The sequence below is a fragment of the Trachurus japonicus genome, chromosome 7 (assembly GCF_045865225.1).
Source record: "Trachurus japonicus isolate A0001 chromosome 7, Traja_1.0".
Taxonomy (NCBI): Eukaryota; Metazoa; Chordata; class Actinopteri; order Carangiformes; family Carangidae; genus Trachurus; species Trachurus japonicus.
In genome coordinates this window covers 20,827,893-20,846,478 of record NC_140913.1, presented here as the reverse complement: position 1 = coordinate 20,846,478, position 18,586 = coordinate 20,827,893, and the positions used below count along the sequence as shown (strand labels likewise).

At 44.4% G+C, this 18,586-nt stretch overlaps 1 protein-coding gene across 2 annotated transcripts in view; it reads right to left on the bottom strand.

Annotated features, from left to right (window-relative positions):
- Positions 1–18,586, bottom strand: part of rarga (retinoic acid receptor gamma a) — a 45,189-nt gene that overhangs the window by 22,917 nt on the left and 3,686 nt on the right. Inside the window, exons 3-4 of one of the 2 annotated variants that reach the window (XM_085782025.1) lie at positions 16,367–16,433; positions 8,575–8,910 (exon numbers count right to left, since the gene is read on the bottom strand). In XM_085782025.1, coding sequence (XP_085638151.1) covers positions 8,575–8,743 — 169 coding nt within the window. In that variant the 5' untranslated portion in view covers positions 8,744–8,910; positions 16,367–16,433. The remainder of the gene's footprint in view (positions 1–8,574; positions 8,911–16,366; positions 16,434–18,586) is intronic. The other variant, XM_085782026.1, reaches the window with a different exon arrangement.

The window sequence follows — 18,586 nt, the reverse complement described above, 5'->3', positions numbered from 1 at the left end:
GCAAATACTCTCCCCATTTCATCAAGTTCCCTATGGCCATTTTTTTCCCCTGACTGCATGATTTGCTTTAGTTGACAAAGTTCTCTGCTTTTGTTTCTGGTTTTGGAAATGTTTCATTTTCAGCGGCTGCCAGTTCGCTCATCACTCTGTGACCGCTGCTTTCAATCATGTTTAAGGGCACTGATTAGACCAGATTTTAACACATATTCAAAACGTTTTAAATTTTCCACCCTGATAGGATTTTCTATCTATGATGTTTCATCTCTTTATCTATACAGAAGTCAGCTTAGTCAGCTGGACCCAGTCTGCTCGCAGCTCCACGTGGGCTGGAGCCTAGGAAAATCAGGCTTTACTACTGTCTGACACTGTGATGCCAATTACAGATAAGACGTATACTCCACATTGTTGCCACTTCCTCTGTATACAATCATTCAGGTTCCAGGCAAGCAGTCAACAACACAGTGGTGTGTAAGGCAATAAAGGCAGCTTGTTTTTAAATGCCTGCGCACTAAACGCAGCGTGGTGATTTTGAAAGGAATGTAGAGCTTTTCCATCGCTGATGTGAGCATGTGTGCAGTGTGTGGACATGCTGAAACAGATTGCCGGTGATGATAGAGACACTGAACACCAGTCCACAGCGCCCTCCCACAACAGCCAGACTCAGGTTACTCAGAACACACACACACACGCACAAATGCACACACACAAATCCTCCACAGGTCGTCATTAAAATGAAAATTGCGTAATGAAGGAGCCGACAAACAGGATCCGTGCAGTTTCTGTCTTCCTCATTTACTCATTTAATAAACAAATACTTTAAGTGATGGTGTGTTGTTTTCATCTGCGAAAGCGGAGCACAATCCTTACGTTCTTTCTCATCACATCCATCAACTGCTCCGCGAGCCGCAGCTTTTTACACATGTTCAGCTCTGACAAGACATGTAATCTTATCCATTCATCTACCTCACTCTCTCACTATCCATCTCTGGGAGATACCTGATGTGTTACCGAGGAGGGACGTGGGGAAAGTGAGGCATGACTTATGAGAGTTTCTCAGCGGCAGCCATGTTTGCCTCTGTTCACATGCTGGTTCCACCAAAAGGCCTAACAGAGCTACTCTTCAGAGTATTATCAGTCTTGGCCATCTTTCAGGAAAGTCTCTTTCACTCTCTGTCTTTTTCTCTCACTGACTCGCACTGTCATGACATTTTGCTACCCGTGTTTCATGGGGAGCAAAAAAAAAAAGAAAGAAAAAAAAAAAAAGAAAGACAGATCTTTTAGTTGTTTGTCCAAAAATACGAAGCCCCTTGTCTTGTTCTCATAGGCCCATCCTGCGCCTGTGTGCCCTCCCACGCCTTCTGAGAACCCATCCCTCCTTTCTCGCCATTGCGCGCTCTTGGTCTTGCACGTGCCCACAAAGGCCCATCTGAAAACAGACGCCTCCCATTTTTAATAGTAGCCTCTTTATCTTCATCTGTCATCATGTCAGAGCTGTGTTACACTCGGTGGCCTCTCCCTCACCACCAACCTTTTCTGACTTTCCGCACACACACACAGAGTTTCTAGCACTTAAAGGCGAATTGGCTCCAACTTGCAGCGACGGATAACGAGAGGAAATCCAAGGTGAAGGTTGAGGAGAGAGTGTGTAAAGCCGTCAGGGTTTAGGGGGACATCATCGGAGGAGCAGATATTCTTCCAGCTATCGCGCACAAAAACTCCTTCAGTGGGTGCTTAAATTGTCTGGAAAAACAAACAAAGCAGGCCTTTCTGTCCATTTCCCACCCTCATCTATTGAACCATAGCCAGCTCTAGTTGAAAAATAAAAAAAAAGAAATGTGAGGGGAATCGATTTCCAAAAAGGAGGGGAGCGCCTGTCATCTTGAGGCCAGTGGTCGCCTAGGGAGATGAAAGCAGGGATGTCAGACGATGCGGAGCTGTTTATTAAAGCAGACGAGGCTCCAGTCTCACGGATAGATCAAGGACGCAGCCAAACAGCGCGCTACACATGCTGTCATCACACACACAAATACACACACAAATGGTCCGGTCCTAGCATTGCTAATTTGCTATGTAGATCATGGTCACAGGAGCAGAGATGCCAACGAGCAGATGGCTCTATAACGGTACACGTTTCTGATGAAACCTCAGCACTCATAATAGTAAACACCGCAGTCAAAACGAAACACAGCCAACACTGATTGTGTGTAATCACTGGGTGCTAAGGTAATGTGATAGTACTGGCTTTCACAACTCTTAACTGAACTTATCTGCGGTTTTCTTTTATGCTATTGTCGTAAATTATGAAGGGCTCATTTCTTTTTTGGTTTTGATAAGATCTTTGAAAGTATGAAACTCAAAATATGAGATGATGATCCCTGCAATTAGGGCTAATCATATTGATATCAAAATACACAAACTGCAAATCCTCAAATCCTTGACTACGGTGAAACTTTATCCATATGTCAGGAGCATGTGGTGAAGTAAACACAGAGGCACCACACTAACTTTCCCACTGGTGCGACCAACTTTCTCGGTTGCTCACACCAGCACGTGATTTGGTCACACCCTGTGAACAGGAGTTCCTCTTTCAGTGCATTATGGGTAAAGTTGAACTTGACATTTCATTGTTTTTTCCTCTTGTTGTGCAACTTCACAGTTCAGGCTTAGACTGGGTTTACCCGGTAACAGGTTTAGAGCTGCCCACATTATAGAGACGGCAAAGCATTTCCCCGGGCCACTGTGGTTTTTCTTCTTCACCGTCTCCCCCTACTTGCACCTGCACTCTCATCATCAGTCAAAATCTCTCATTGGCTTTCCCTCTCTACCAGTCTCCTCTTATCAGTGCATGTGAAAGTGCAGGCAGGAAGAGACAGCCTCAGCCAGAGGAGAAGTTAAAGTACTACTTCAAAGCACAATGGCTTACGCAAGTACCTGTGTGGGATGGGCACCAAAACAGCATAATGATCATCATGCAGTTACATAAATGCGACAGTGTGAAGTCTTAATTTGCACATTAAGCCATCACAGTTTGTGACGGGTATGCAAGAAGCAAAGACAAAGACTGAGATGCAGCTTTTGTTTGTGTTTCTGTGTCTATACTTTGGACCGATTAATTTTTGAAATCATTATTATTTTCCCACTGTGATGTATGTTGCATGTATGACTCCGACCACTAGGTGGAGTCTGTCACCAGTGTTGTTGTTAACCTGCTGGGAGTGTTCATAAAAGAAGAGACACGAAGTAAACACACAAGTTATTTTGACTTTCTCCAGCCTCCAGCCTTCGCCCCAGAGCTCCGAGCGCCAAAGAGCTTTAGCACCGGTGGCAAGGGTACCAGCAACGGTACCGGCATGTAGCCGTCACCCTTGCCAGGAGCTTTGGAACTTTCTCCAGTGCTCCGGCGAGCTCTGGAGGGGAGGCTGGCCGGCCGTGCAGCCCAGCACAGGGCACTCGTGTGTGGGTGAGAGTAGCAGGGAGACTGGGCATGAACTGGTACCGGTACGGCACCGGTACCGGCAACAAATTCACATAGGCTACTCTGCTTCTCTGGGGACGACGCAGGTAGCAGACAATGCCCTTCTCAACCAGAGTACCAGTACAAGTAACTTTGCTCAGGGCTCCAGAGTCCAGACTAACATTTTTCACTAGGAGCACTGTGGCCCCTAACTAAGCAGAACATTTAGGGGCACACACTTGTAAATCGACTTGTAAAGCAAGTATTCACAATACTCACACACACTGACCTGCCACCTGTAATGACAAATATCTGGTTGCACATGTGCAAGTAGATGAAAAATTTACTTGCACTGTCCCAAATTTTAGGGGCAAAATGCCCCCATCTAGGGGCAGTCTGGAGCCCTGTTTAATAGTGAAACACAATAATCAATAGTGTTATTTCAAAATTACTTTGTGTGAGTGTTTATTTTGCACAATATTATTTGCACATATTTAATTTAATGCACTGCAACATGAATGTTTAGTTTTGGCCCGCGACCCTCCACCACGATTACATTAACTTTTGGTCTATAGGGAACCCTGAGCTCATCATTTTCATATCCATACACAGCTCTCTTTCTCCTCCGTCTCCCTCCCTCCCTTCATTTATGTATACCCTATGCCCACATAAAGAAGCACGTATGCACCTAGACAAATCCGAACCTCCACCGTCAACCACATACCTATCAACCTCCATCCAGGATGGGCTGAAACCCAGCACCTCAACCTTTCTGAAAATAAATAAAGAGGTACAATGTGTTGTTTGTGCTCTGCTTCGCCTCCAGTGGAGAAGGCTTCACTCTGCTAGTCGACATCCTTCCCTGCTGTCCCTCTCCTCCATTTAAAGGTTCGCTTTTACATTCCCTCTCATACCACATTTCCCAACAAAATGGCTCCTTTACGCAACTCCCTGAGCTCCCTAAGCCAACATGACCTCCTTATGTGTGTATGTGTGTGTGCGTTTAAGAATGCAAAGAGTGTTTTTAATTATGTCACTCTACATGAGGATATTTTTTTTCTGCTGGAACATTTCGGTCCTTTTCACAGCCTCTCTGACTTAATGGTCTGTGTGTGTTTATGTGTGTGTGTGTGTGTGTGTGTGTGTGTGTGTGTGTGTGTGTGTGTGTGTGTGTGTGTGTGTGTGTGTGTGTGTGTGTGTGTGTGTGCGTGTGTTTATGTGTGTGCGTGTGTGTGTGGTAACGTGGGTTTGAATGTACATACACAGATGGATGTATATATGATTAGCAGCCAGTATGCTAATGTCTGTGCATGTGTGTGTGGCATATAAATCCCTGTGCCCAACACACACTTTACACAAACAACTGTTCACCTTGTCTCCAGCAGAGGCACAACTGAGCAGACTGAGGCAGCTTTTGCACAAGTTTCAACACGCTATTCATTCCATTCTATTAATACAATGCTTTTAATTTCATCCTGCTGTGATGCAGCTCAGACTCTCACAGCTGAACCTCTCATGAGCTTTCTGTTTACATCACTCAACATGAAACTAGAAAACCATAGTCTGAATGGAAAGTCTAAGCGCAGCAAACTTCAGATTTTGGACAGAGCCATGTGGGCTGAAGGAAATGACCTACCAGCTTTTCAAAACATCCCTGTGGTCGGCTTTGGGGCCAGGGCTCCGGCCCTGATTGGTGAAAGCTTAGAGAGGTGTTTCAGGGCTCAGTGGCGATGTTATCACGTAGTAAGTGGCCTTAATGGGCTTCAAACTGTTTGTTTGAAGAACTCCCATAATGACAGGGATCAACTGATAACGGCCTCCGCTACACACTGCACAGAGAGCCATCAGACCCTCTCATGGATGAACAAACGCCGTTGCGCCTTCGTAAAGATATGGGTGGTGAGGATGGGAGTCCTGCATCACACCCTCATGGTCAGTGAACCCTCATTCACACACAACTTGGAAGTTGACGTGAAGTGCTAAGGTTTTCTGGGTCCACTTCCTTCCTATGCATTAGGAATGAAGAAAATCCTACTGTCTCTACATGTGCAAACACAGTCAACCCACCCCATCCCTCCCCTCTCCTGTCTCTTCCCACCTCTGTGTAAAACAGGTATTTCCAAAGACACTCTGGTGCCAAAATAGAGCGTCGCCGAGGGAGGTGCTCCAACCTGTCGGCACAGCGCGCACACCCAACAAAGGTAGGTGTCACCCGGGCTACCTCTCTGACAACAATTACACCCAGTGCTCTGAAACTGAGTAAGAATGCGGAGCTATTTATTGCACACACACACAAACACACACACAGAGATATCCACAGTGCTGCTCCCTTTATGTGGAAGGTATTTTCTCAGTCTGGCCTACAGACAACTCTGACAACAATGAGCAGGCCTGTTAAGCCAACTCCTGGAGAAAAAGTAGAAGGAGAAGAAAAACAGGGCCTGGGGAATGTCCAAACCAAGGCCTTTTGTCTTCCCCGCAAACATTTAAGAGAGTGGGGAATGAGACTGCTGTCAGTAAAATGACTTGTAACATTCCTTGTCAAGGGATACACCAAAAGGATGTTTTAAAAGTTGATACTGACAACTGAGAATTTTCCAAGGCGGAAACTTAAAGCTGTATTCTTGCAGTTGCAATTTAAGGGCGTGAATGACACACGTAGCACTTAAATAATTAGTCAATTAGTTGGTTAATTAATAAGTGATTCCACTGACAGCTAGTTTATTATCTATGAGTCAAGAGGTAAATTATAAACTTTTACTGTTTTCAATTATTGCTCTGTCTTTTTTCAACCAAATGTGTTAGTTTTGGTCAAACAAAGCAGCCATTTTTTAGTTCAACAATTGATTGATAATGAAACTATTAATTGGATGATTCCCTAGACATTCCATTCAGTACAAATAAAAAATACTTTTGTTGCTCAATATGTCTGGTAGAAGTGCATTGCATTCGTTCCTAATAATGTTTCTATTGATTCTAATAATATATAACACACCTCCATACTGACACTAATATAGAAGTACAAATGAGAAAATGTCCATCTCCACACACAAAGCCGAGTTGTAGTCAATTGTCACAATAATCCCGACTTAATCTTTGACCCCGGCCTTGTTTGAGCTCTAAGACCAAGCTTAAACCAAATAACTGCAGTCTTTAACCCTCGTGAACGATACTACTGCCAGCGTGGATGTGTCAGTGCAAGCAGTCATGTATGAAGGCCCAGTGCATGTGGTTGCCTGCGTATGTTTGTGCTTTGATACTTGTTTTTGTTTTAACTCATGCCAGTGCAAAAACCAAAAAGAATCCATCTGTCAGTGCGGTGGGATTTCACTCTGCGTCATGGGGTATGTTTCTAGTTTTTCGATGAAAGAAGTGCTGTGTGTGTGTGTGTGTGTGTGTGTGTGTGTGTGTGTGTGTGTGTGTGTGTGTGTGTGTGAGTGTGAGAGAGAGAGAGAGAGAGAGAGAAAAGAAAAGACAGAGACAGAGAAAAAGAGTGGGAAGAGTGTCTCTGGTGGTGTGTTTGCATCTGTGTGTTTTCCTAGCAGGGTGTGTTCTTGGATTCCACCACACTAGGACATTACCCCCAGGTGCTCTCTCTCTCTCTCTCTCCCTCTCTCTCTCTCTTTTGCTTTGGTTCTGTGAAAATACCTTAAGGATTAGGTGGGCAGCAGCAGCAGCAGAAGCAGCAAAAAAAAAGAAAAAAAAAAAGAGGGGGGGTAGGGTGAGGATGGGTGGCTGGTGGGTGAGGGGGGTGAGGTAGTGATTGACGTCTGAAAGGCTGGAGAGGTGCTCAGGCATGCTGTGGTAGGGGACTGCACGCACAGGGGGGTGGTGGTTGGTGTGTGTGTGTGTGTGTGTGTGTGTCTGGGGGGGGGGGTTGAGCTCTGCACTCAGCTGTTGCCACCCACACCCATTATAGCCCCTCCACCACCTACCACCCACCACCAGCCGACCCTTTTGCACTGCACCCAGATAGGATTTCTCCTGCCTTTACCTTTACCTCATGCAGTAACAGCAACAAAGTGAACGTGCACCCTCCTTTCTCTCTCACACTCACATCCTCAGCAACTAATTATACAGCAGTGTCTTTTCATCCATTTTCCTAGAATCCTGATGCCGATTAAAAAAAAAAGTGTTTTTGAAACAAGTAGGTGTTTCCAACAATGAGCAATGTCTGTCGGCGGCGTTTGTGTAATCTGCCCAGTTTTTCCATGACAGAAAAACACTCAGGATTGCCAACAATCTCCTCTTTGTGTTTAATGCTCCATACATCATCCCATCCCGGGCCTTCAGAGTACAACAGCGCCCCCTGTGGTCAAGCGTGCAACTACAAATCTCAAACGACAGGGCCATGTGTTATTTAAATTGTGCATTCAGTTTCCCAATCCTTCCCACAAAAACATTATGTAGTAGGTTCATTCAGGGGAAAAAAACACAGCAAGATGGATCTTCAAATGGCAATTGCACCTATTTTCAAATATTTGTTGATGCTCAGAGCGCTCATCACCTCACACTGAAGGAATGTTGTTTTGTCTCTAATTGCAGACTTGTGGGTTGCCTGCCGCACGAAAGCTCAGTGAGACACACACACACGCACACACACACACACACACACACACACACACACACACACACACACACACACACACACACACACACACACACACACACACACACACACACACACACACACACACACACACACACACACACACACACACACACACACACACACACACACACACACACACAGACCAGTGCAGTCAGAGTTTGTGGTCATGACCACACCATCTACAAGCATCTATAAGGAAACCACAGCAGCAGAGTAATCATTGTATTGATGAAAGTGGACTTATTCCTCACGGTTTCTTTTGGGGATTTTTTTTTCATCTTTTCATCCTATATCACAAAACAGGACCTTAAGTTTTCCACATCCACAAAATTACACATAATTAAGTGCAATTTAAGTAGCCATATTTTCCTCCCTCCAGCTCAAGTCCAAGTTGTTTAATGTGACCTGACTACAAGGACGGTATATGGGCCATGTATGTAGTTTGAGCTGAAACGGAAAAAGATACATGAGAAGGAGAGAGAGTCAAACTGTGATGAAAATTACTCACAGAGAGCGGCCATCTCTTTGGGCAGGTCAGCACCGAATCTCCCAAACAGGCTGCTGTTGGCCAGCAGGTCGAAGGGGGAGTGGCTTCTCATGGAGTTGAAGGCGAAGGGGTAGACAGCAGGTGGGAAGCCAGTCATGTGACCCACCTGCTGTTCCCTGTTGGTAGCCATGGCGACAGAGCCCCCCGGGGGTCCGTAGCGGGTCACTAGGTGAAAGTGATGGCTTTCACAACACCTGGAAATCCAAGTGGGTGGGGAGTGGAGCAGCGATGACTGGGCCTTTGATTTAGCGAGGGAAGGTCGTACTCCACTTAGGAAGAGTCATCCAGTTCAATGTTCTGCGAGAGAGAAAGCAGAGAAATGTGTTATTGATTACTAATACATTCAGCGCATAAAACATTAGGATATGTGTTTCTGAATGAGCATAACGATAGAATGAGTGGTTTGTGTTGAGATTCTCCACGGATTCCAAAAACACATTTCACCTCACGTCAACTCTGAGCCCATCTGTGTGTGTACTGGGACAGCGACTAGTTTATCCACAGTTGTAAGAAGGATGTGCAAACTTCATACCAACAGGTATGAGAGAATGGGAAGGAAGAAGGAAGTAGGGAAGGACGGGACGGCGTGAACCAAAACAGATAAAGACGTGAGAGAAAAAGAATGAGTGAGCTGTGAGAGGAAAAGCCAGAAAAACTGGGACTGGGCGAGGGGAAAAGAAAATAAGAAAGAAGTTTGGAAAAAGTTATAACAGGGAAGAGCGGGAGGGAGGGAGGGAGGGGAAAAAAAGAGAGCGAGAAAAAGAGAGAGAGCTCTTGTTCCTGCAGTTTTGAAGAGCTTCCAGACTTCTACAGTGATTCCAGGCTATGCCATATGATTTAAATCACCAGAACTCTACTATAAAGAGCTCCTCTGTTCCTGCTGCCAGCCTAGCACAGCAGCCTGCCTCTCTGTCTCTTTCCCCCAGGACCAGAGGCCCAGACACGGGGTCCAGAGCAGCTTGAAGAGAGGAGGGGGTGGAGGGGGGTGGGGGTGATGGGGGTAGGGGGTAGGGGTAGGGAAAATGAGATCCACTGATTGCTAACTGCTGCTGTCACTTCCAACTATCTTCTCTTGAGGTCAGGCTCTCATCCCACAGAGTCATTTTGGCTCTAACCTCCTGCAGCCGGCTCGTCACTTTGACTCCACACAGTAGGCATAGACAAGTCAGGCTCAAGTGTGGACAAGGCTGCAGTTATGCCCCACTGTTGACTGTTAATACAAGAGTGGGGGTGGAGAAAAAACCCGGTAAAGCCTCCCATTTTCTTTTTCATGTTTTCTTTTTGCCTTTCGCTTCCCTAGCGTGATTTCATGAGTGGGTGGTGTGATCAGCTTGTTTTTTAAATGTGGCTTTGAAAAAGAGCAGAGCCAAGGAATTTGGAACTGCTGTGGCTTGTGAATCTGGGAGAAAATACAGGGAAAAAATCTTGGTAATGAATTCGGTATAAACAAAGAAATGAGGGGAGGAAGAAAAAAAAAAAAAAAAAAGATCTAACGCTGAACCGGTGAACTGCTGAACTGTGCGAAAAAGTACAGAGTAACAGTGACAGGGTCTGGGCACTGGGGGGCACTAAGAGGTGGCGCCGTGCCCGGGGAAAAAGAGGGAGAGCTTTCCAAGATGCACACATATGCACCGCACAGTCTGAAAACGCACACACATGCAATCAAGCACTGCAAAAAAAAAAAAACTACACCACACATGTGTGAGAGCACCCACTAACACACACATGCGCACACACACACACACACACACACACACCTCTCTCACCCCTTGCCTTTTCCAGGGCTCTGGCTCCCTCCCTGCCTCTCTTTCTGGCTCTTTCTCTTTCAACAGAGCCAGTTAATTACACCCTACTGCTGCAGGCAGCTTCAAACCACCACTAATTTAGAGTTCCATTACAGTAAACTGTTCCACATGTGCATCCAGGGCTCAGGCAGGCTCGGGTGGCCACGTTTCAGGAAGGAGCAGCCGCCGATAGGCACCCACCCCCATCCTGCCAGCACAGCCGTACTGCCATCTTTCTTTTCCTTACCTCCTTTCTCTCTGTATCTCTTGCTTTCTTTCACCTTTCCAGCCTTCTCCTCTGCAGCCATGCTATACCTTTGATCCCCCCCCCCTCCTCCCTCCCTCCCTCATCCCCTTTTTTTCTGACCCACCTCACATCTCCACTCTATAATCATATCCCTATACCCAACTCCCCCACCCGCACCCCATCTCCATCCTTCCACTGCTTATACAACTTGTACCATGACCCCAAGCAGCAGTTCCACAGTGTGGCTAACGCTCAAAAACATCACTACAGATTTCACAGTGGCCCTAATGGGAGAAGAGGTACAGAGTGGAAAAACAAAACTGCCAGCAACGCACATACTCATAATGTGTGCGTGCGTGCGTGTTTTGAGTCGAGTGTGTATTATGAGTATGTACTTGGCCAGCGTCTGCCCGTTTGGGTATCTGCCTCATGAACTCAAACCAGGCCCCATAAAGGCAGCACAATCTGTCTGCGAGTGCTGAGAGAAAAGAGAAGGATAAAGAGAAAAATGAAGGTGTGTGAGCAAAGGGAGAAATCATTGCCGGGCTCTATTCATGTGACTTTTGTATTGCCACAGCTGGAAACAACAGTATATCAATGCGAAAATGAAACTTAAAATGAGCTTCAGACCGAGCTGAGGGTCATACCTCAGCACAGAAAACCCATGTCGCTGTTTTCACGTACATGTCGTAAAACACAGAAACACAGAAAAAAACTAGGAAAGAGAGAACGAAAGAAACAATGGAAGTAGAAACACAGGCATTTAGAGTAGAACCCAGTAACCTTACTCTTCCCAAACACAATAATGAATTAATAAAAGAGTTGGCGCCAGTGTTTTTTAATGAGTCACATCAGCCCAGCAGCTTTTTACAGAGCCATTTATGTTTTATGTTGGGTCCTGTGGTAGGCTCACTTCGCCAGCCCGTCTGGGGCTATAAGGGGATAAGGGGAATTTGGAGTGACCTCATCCCCTGTTAGTCAGGGCCAAATGGGCATAGAGGGCCTCCCCACTTCCCCTGAGCCTGGGGGGCACACAGGAGGCAGCAGGCGGCCAGGCAGGCGAGGAGCACCAGGGCCAGCTATGGGTGGGTTCACGGCTGCTGCTGCTGCTGCTGCTGCTGGGACTTTCCATCATTGCCTAAGAGGTGCACTCTGTGGCAGTATAAATTTACTTTGGTTGTTTCTGTAAACGCCGGAGTGTCAGACCTCACAGTAGTTCATCATGTTAGAGCAGACTCATTGGTTACACTTGAGATAATCCATTGATTTTTATCAGGACAGGACGCCGTGTAGCAAATGAAATGAAATCAATCAAGGCAGCGATTTTGGAGACAGCGCTACAAGACGAGGCACGCTCCGAGAGAATGAGATTCCCTTGTTTGCTGAAGAGTTTGAGTTTCAACAAAAAGACGGAGCAGAACAGAGAACCAGGCAAGAGTAAAAAAAAAAAAAAAAGAAAAAAGAAAGAGAGAGAGAGAGAGAGAACAGTTCCCACAGATTGAATGTCTGTCAAACAAAGGGTATCAAATCCTCTGTGTGCAAAACAACAATTGTGCCTTAAATGTTGTGACGGAGCAAGGCCCCTCAGGCATTAAGAACTGCAGTCAAACATAACAAATAAATCACTGCATCTCAGGAAGCACGGCACTATACAACCAAGAAAGGCACTGGGGTGGGTTTTTTTTTTTTAGTCAGCACAAGAAACCACAGGTGATTACTCGGCGCACAAGAGCGGGACTCTGGGTGCCGTAGCTGCTCTGGTTTGTTTACCGGAGGACATTTCTTATCCCAGTCAAGGAAAACACAAAAGAATTTACAGTAACTGTGCGTGATGTTGCACTGAGTTATAATTGTATGTTTGTCTTTGTGGATATTTGCCTTTGAAGTCAAACTTCTTTTTTTTTTACGACCTCTTCAGAGACTTCTATTTGTTTCACTTTTCTGGGTGAGTCCACCGTTTTTTGTTGAGTTTCCTGAGCTCAACAGAAGACCACAATGTGCAATTTCTTTTTAGAAATTTCCTGCAAGGTGAAATAAAAATATGTGTCAATCAGCCCGGGCAGAGCAGCAAGTCAAAACCTTTACTCAAAAAGGTTGAACTGTAAAGTCACAGCCTCGAGATAAATGAAGTGTACCATGTATCCTGACAGGAAAAGCTTGGCAGAACCATTGAGTCCTCTCACCCTTTTTCCACCTCTGACTTGCTCACTCCTGTTCATTTTTTGAGAGAAAACCTTGCATGTCTTCCAGGCACTGACTTCCAATTGTCAACATCATCAAATGATTAATGTTCAGTGACTTTGTGAAGGAAACGACTTGAAGCAGAGAGGGTTATGTTTAAGTTTTGGGTCATGGATAAAGTCATGCTACCACAACAGTCAAATCAATGATTTTACAGCCCGAGTCCCAAGTGAATGGCTTTTCCATCAGCTTGGAGCTAAATTAACATTTATTGTCATCATCACTGCTTAATATGCAAACGCAGAGCTATCAGAATCTGCTAAACTGTTTATGGATTCAGGACTGACAGAGAAAAAAATAAAAAAAATTCAAATGTTCATATTGAAATGGGATCATGAGAGCATTATCTGATCTTGTCGCTGGCGTCAGCAGTATTTGGCTGTGAAAACAATATCCTCAACACTATTATCTGATGCAAAGCTGACAGCTCCCGGTCTTTCAACAAGTGGCTGGTTAATGGCTCTGAGAGAGACATATAGTGACAGACGGTTCAGTGTCTCCAAACAGATCTGCATACCATCACTTAAAACTTGTTTGACATCTGCCTGCTCTTGGCATCACACAAACACGTATTTGCTTACAGCAACAATCCAGAGTAGTACCTCTGTGTAATCGTTTGTCACTTATAGACGTATTGTTTTAGGGGAGTGCCACTGGGGAGTGCCTTTACGCAATCTTTAAACTTTAATTCCTGTTATGTTGTTCTCTCCCGCGCTCTTTTTTTGTTTAGACATCATGTCAATAACAAGCTGCATTCACTTGCAGTGGTGGAGAGAAGTATGGAAAGAGTGAGAACTAACACTAAGACATAAAACACTTTGTGACATGATGAAGTCATCCTGACAGCTTGTTGTTTCCATGATGTGGTAGAGCTCTTTGGAATACTCAACATGGAGACTCCAGCAGTGGGTCCAGCAGAGTTAGAAAACACACCACAACAGGAAAAGGCCAAGCCAGATGATGGTAAGATGTTTTGAGAAATAAAGAGAGAGCCAGAGAGAGACAGGAAATAAAGCAAGAGCTGCAAGTCTGAAGTGGCAACATCGTGATGGCTACTTTTCTAGTGAAGCGAAGGGCAGAGCTGGCATTTCTCACATGTCTTGTGAAGAAATTACTGAAAGAGGAACTGTTGATGAGTCTCACAGGCAGCTATGAAGGTGTTTCTCTTCCTCAACTCAGAGAGAAAACAATCCTTTCTCTGTATAAAGAGATACATAATGGATGGGTTTCACCACCACCACTTTTAGCCTCGGGAGTCAAAGCAGCACTCAGACATAAGCAGGCCCAAACACACACACACATGCAAGCGCAACATGGAAAACAACTCACATTCAAGCCCAGCTTTGTGCCAAAAGATCTTTTAATGAGGGCTCAGAGGCAGACTGAAAATGTAAATCCTCACAATCAGAGCAGCACACCTGCAAAAATAGACATAGGAAATGGAGTGGAGATAGTTTCCTTGTTAATTATAGTGTGGCAGCAGAGAGCCCCTCGATTCCCCTAAAACCACCTGTGTAACTCCTCCCCACCACTTGGCCTTAATTGCTATAGAAATTCCAGAAAACGACAGGTATCAACAACTCCCAGATTTACGGCTCAAAGTCATGTCACAAAGAGAGAAGATTTTGCAACACAGAAGCTTTTATGAATCAGCTGTTGTTTCAGTGGCTCCACCTGAAAATTCAGCACACAGGGCACCAAGTTCTGCTTTTTTTAGTCTAAATAAAGAAACGCTTGTAAAGTCCAAGTAACAAATTATTGTTGTTTCTATAGCCTCTGTTTTGTCTGATTTTATCTGATTTCTTTAATGACATTTAACCTTTTGGCCCAAGCAGACATGTCTAAATTGAGGTCATTTACTGTAAGATTGGAAAACTACCACTAATCACACTGTTTCACTGCAAGAAAAATTAACTCTTTATTATTCTGTTTCAACGTAGCTTTATTTAATAGAGAGTATGTGAGCACTGACTAAAGAATTTTCAAGCAGGAGAGTTGTTTCATGTGTGAATGTTTAGGACAAAAAAAAGGGAGATGTTTTTGGGGAGGCGGGTGAGGCTGTTACACAACACGCTTGTGACCACAAGAGCAGGGTTCATGGGTAATGATGCACACATCTTGGCCATAAAACAGCAAATGCAGATAATAATTGATTCCAAACTGTCACTGAAAACATGAACAATATGCTGTGACTGAACACCATGAAGGTAAAGCTGCTCTGTATGGACAACCTCGTCCTCGAAAAAGACCCGAGGGTGGCTCACCAAGGAGAGGGATGAGCTCCGTTTCTTCCCCTCCAGATGTGACAGACTCAGTGTCAAACTCAAAGACCAGATGACAGCAGAGGGCTTCACAGATATCACCAGTCCTCACTCAGCTGTGTGGGTGTTTTTTCTTTTTTTTTTTCCTATTCACTTCAATCAAACTGTCCCTCACACTTATGTCAAGTCCACCAGGGGAAATAAGCAGTGGACAGCAGGTGCAAAGCCAAAGGAGTCCAGCTGTAGCCCTTTACCTACTGGCCAGTCACTGCTGGAGCAATAAACCAAAGCACTGTGGAAAGCTACAGTCTGACATCAGGTGCTTGATCTTTATCTGATATCCAAATCACATTGCGCTAAATGCACAGTGTTCCACATGGCTGTAACAAGTGGAACCTGTTAACCTAGCACATATGCCAGCATCAATAAATAATCTTCACTGACAAGTTGCTAACTATGGGAACACAATGAATAAACTTTCATGTAAACTAAGACCAGAGCTGCAGACACACCTCACTCCACAGGAATTAGTCTGTGCTGTATGAAGTGTGGAAAACAATGCTTCTCTATTCCAAGTCTTCATATGCATGTTATATAAAAATATTAAAAAAAAACAGGTCAGGGACTGGTGACGCCTCTGATGAGTACACATTCATACACATCAAACACGCACATGCAAGCGTGTGCACACTAACACACATATGCTAATAATAAAGAGCTCCACAGGCAACTGGGTAACACTTCAAACTCTCATTAATAAGCACAGATGTGCACACACAGACACACACACACACACACACACACACACACACACACACACACACACACACATACACACAAACACACACACACACACACACACACACACACACACACGTTTAAGTATGTTTTCATATAAACTCTGTCTCACAATTGTGAAGTAGAGAGAAGAAAACACACTAAAAACCCTGCATGCAACAAACATGTGCGCCAGGACATTTTAGTGTTTACACATGGACGTCGGGTCGGATTTCGGGAAAACAATGATTAATTGTCTTGAAGTCTCTCAAGTGTCTCTGCACACTCGGTCTCTGACTTCAATTAAAACTGTCGACCCATTCCCAAAAAACACAGTCTCTCTCTTTCTTTCTCTGTCTGTTAACACAGAGTGAATAGAGAAGAGGAAGGCAAACAATGACTAAAGTTACTGCTTCGATACTACTTAAGTTCAAATGACTCACCAAGTTCTCGCGTTGATGAGGCAGACGGACAGATCGAGGACCTGATGGAACGGTCTGATGAGCGGAGCTAGCCAAGGAAAAAGGAGAAAAGATGTGTGTACGTTCATCAGAGTCCTTCTGACAGCAAAGACAGAGCTGCAATGAGCCTCTCTCTCTCTCTCTCTCTCTCTCTCTCTCTCTCTCTCACTCCCCCTCTTGCACTCCTCCTCCTCCTCTCTCCCAGTCTCTACCTCTTAAAATCACTCTTTCACTCCCCAAAGACAGGCACACACTCACTCTCTCACTCACTAAGAAATAATTATACTCTCTGATTCATAAAGCCTTCCTTTGTCACGTGACCCAACACTTCAAATATACAGCACATTTTTTCACAAGCCACAAAATGCCTGGAGGGAAGAAAAAGGCCCAGAGAGCTTAAGTTTCTGTTTTTAATTCTCTCTCCCTTCTTTGTCTCTTGGGTGAATTCGTTTTCTCTCCTTCATCTTCTTGGCTAAGAGTTGGTTTACCTACAAACTGTTTGTGCATGCTGAAGTGCAGAGCGATGTCGTGATCCAGGATCATGCATGTTTAATCAATATGTTTGCTGTTTAATGGGAGAGGATGTTTGAAAATCCTCAACAAGTATTATGATGTTTTGATTCAATGCAGACACTGTTAGCTTTCTTCTTCCAAGAACATCTGCGGTTTCACCTATTCATTTCTTCCTGGTGTGATCAATTCATGGAATTAACATCATCATAACCTATCATAACAACATAATAACCTGTCTACTCTGTACCGGCATGAACTGTACATGCTGTTTGTGTAACACATGTTTGTCATTGGTTCTGTTTTTTATTGCTTGCAGTGTTTCTGTAACAATCTTCCCATAGCACTGATAATAAATCACAGCTATTACTATTGCTAAAGCTATACTGCTGAAGGGATACAGTGGAACATTAAAGACAGAGCATATATGGGTCCTTTTGAAACTGATTAAGGAAGTGAGAAACAAAGACAAGACCATCTTAATATTTGCCCTTTTTTAGAACATGTGTGTAGCAGAATTTAGCATTTAAAGCTTGTACTTTTCAGGATAAACAACATCTGCTGATATCCTGCTAGTCTTCGTGCAAGTGACACTTTCTCAAAGCCCCCTCCCCCCCAAAAAAAACAAAAAACAAAAAGTGGCACAGTTTTAAACCTAAATCACTTCAGTCCCTAAACTGAAACTAGTGGTGGCACATCAGCTGAAGGGAAGTCCCATGTGTGAGATGGCAGAGCTGTGCAGCAGCGACAGATTTGGGTGTGCCCCTGAACATGCCCCTCTCTCCATATGAGATCATATGTTTCAGATCTGTGTTTATGTGTTTGCGGTTCTGGGCGTGTGCCCTGTTTTTTTTTAATGCAATGTTTCTCAGCTTGTTTTGGTTATGAGGAGCACCTCAAACCTCAAAACTGGGAGGAGAAGGCACACCTCAACTGGTACCTCAACGGGCACTGTTTACTTCTTCAGTATCGCACAGATCTACTACACTTTCTACCAGAAAAAAAAACACACACACACACACACGTGTCAGTGTAAATACATGCGTGCTTCCCTCCCACTAATGTAAGCGACATCTAGTCTAATGCATGTCTAAACCAAATAAGTGCAGCAAGAATTTTCAAAATAACCAACTTATACATGCACTACTTATTCTGAAACTTCATCTAAAATGATGCCCTTCAGGCATATTGGCCATGCATCACTTGATTCTTTCAGTTCTCACAGTGTGAAACAGAAGTGCCAACTAATGCAGCATGTGGGACCTTTCCTCTCCTTGGTCTTCCCAGCTCCATGTACATTTAAGACCAGCTATAACTGCTGCTTGTGTTTGTAAACCTCAGTAATTGGCCTGATACAGGCAGAGATCTTATCCTCAAATACACTGACCCCAAAGTGTCTCCGGGATAAAGTCAAGCCGTCATAATCATAAAAAAAACCCTCCCAGCCTCGCTTTGGTTATTCCTACGTGCTTTTAATCTTTACAGCCACATATGGCCTACAGTAGCTTACTGAAATGTTCTTTCATACATTTTTTGATGTGGATTTTCCAGCACATAATCAGGCTGAATAAATGGATAAGTAGTGAGAGGTTGTGTTGCCTTTTTGCAGAAACCCTATATTCAGGAAGCACGGATCTAAGCCATTCTGCAGAAAGCACTTCAGCTGATCCTTATCTCGTTTACATTTGATTT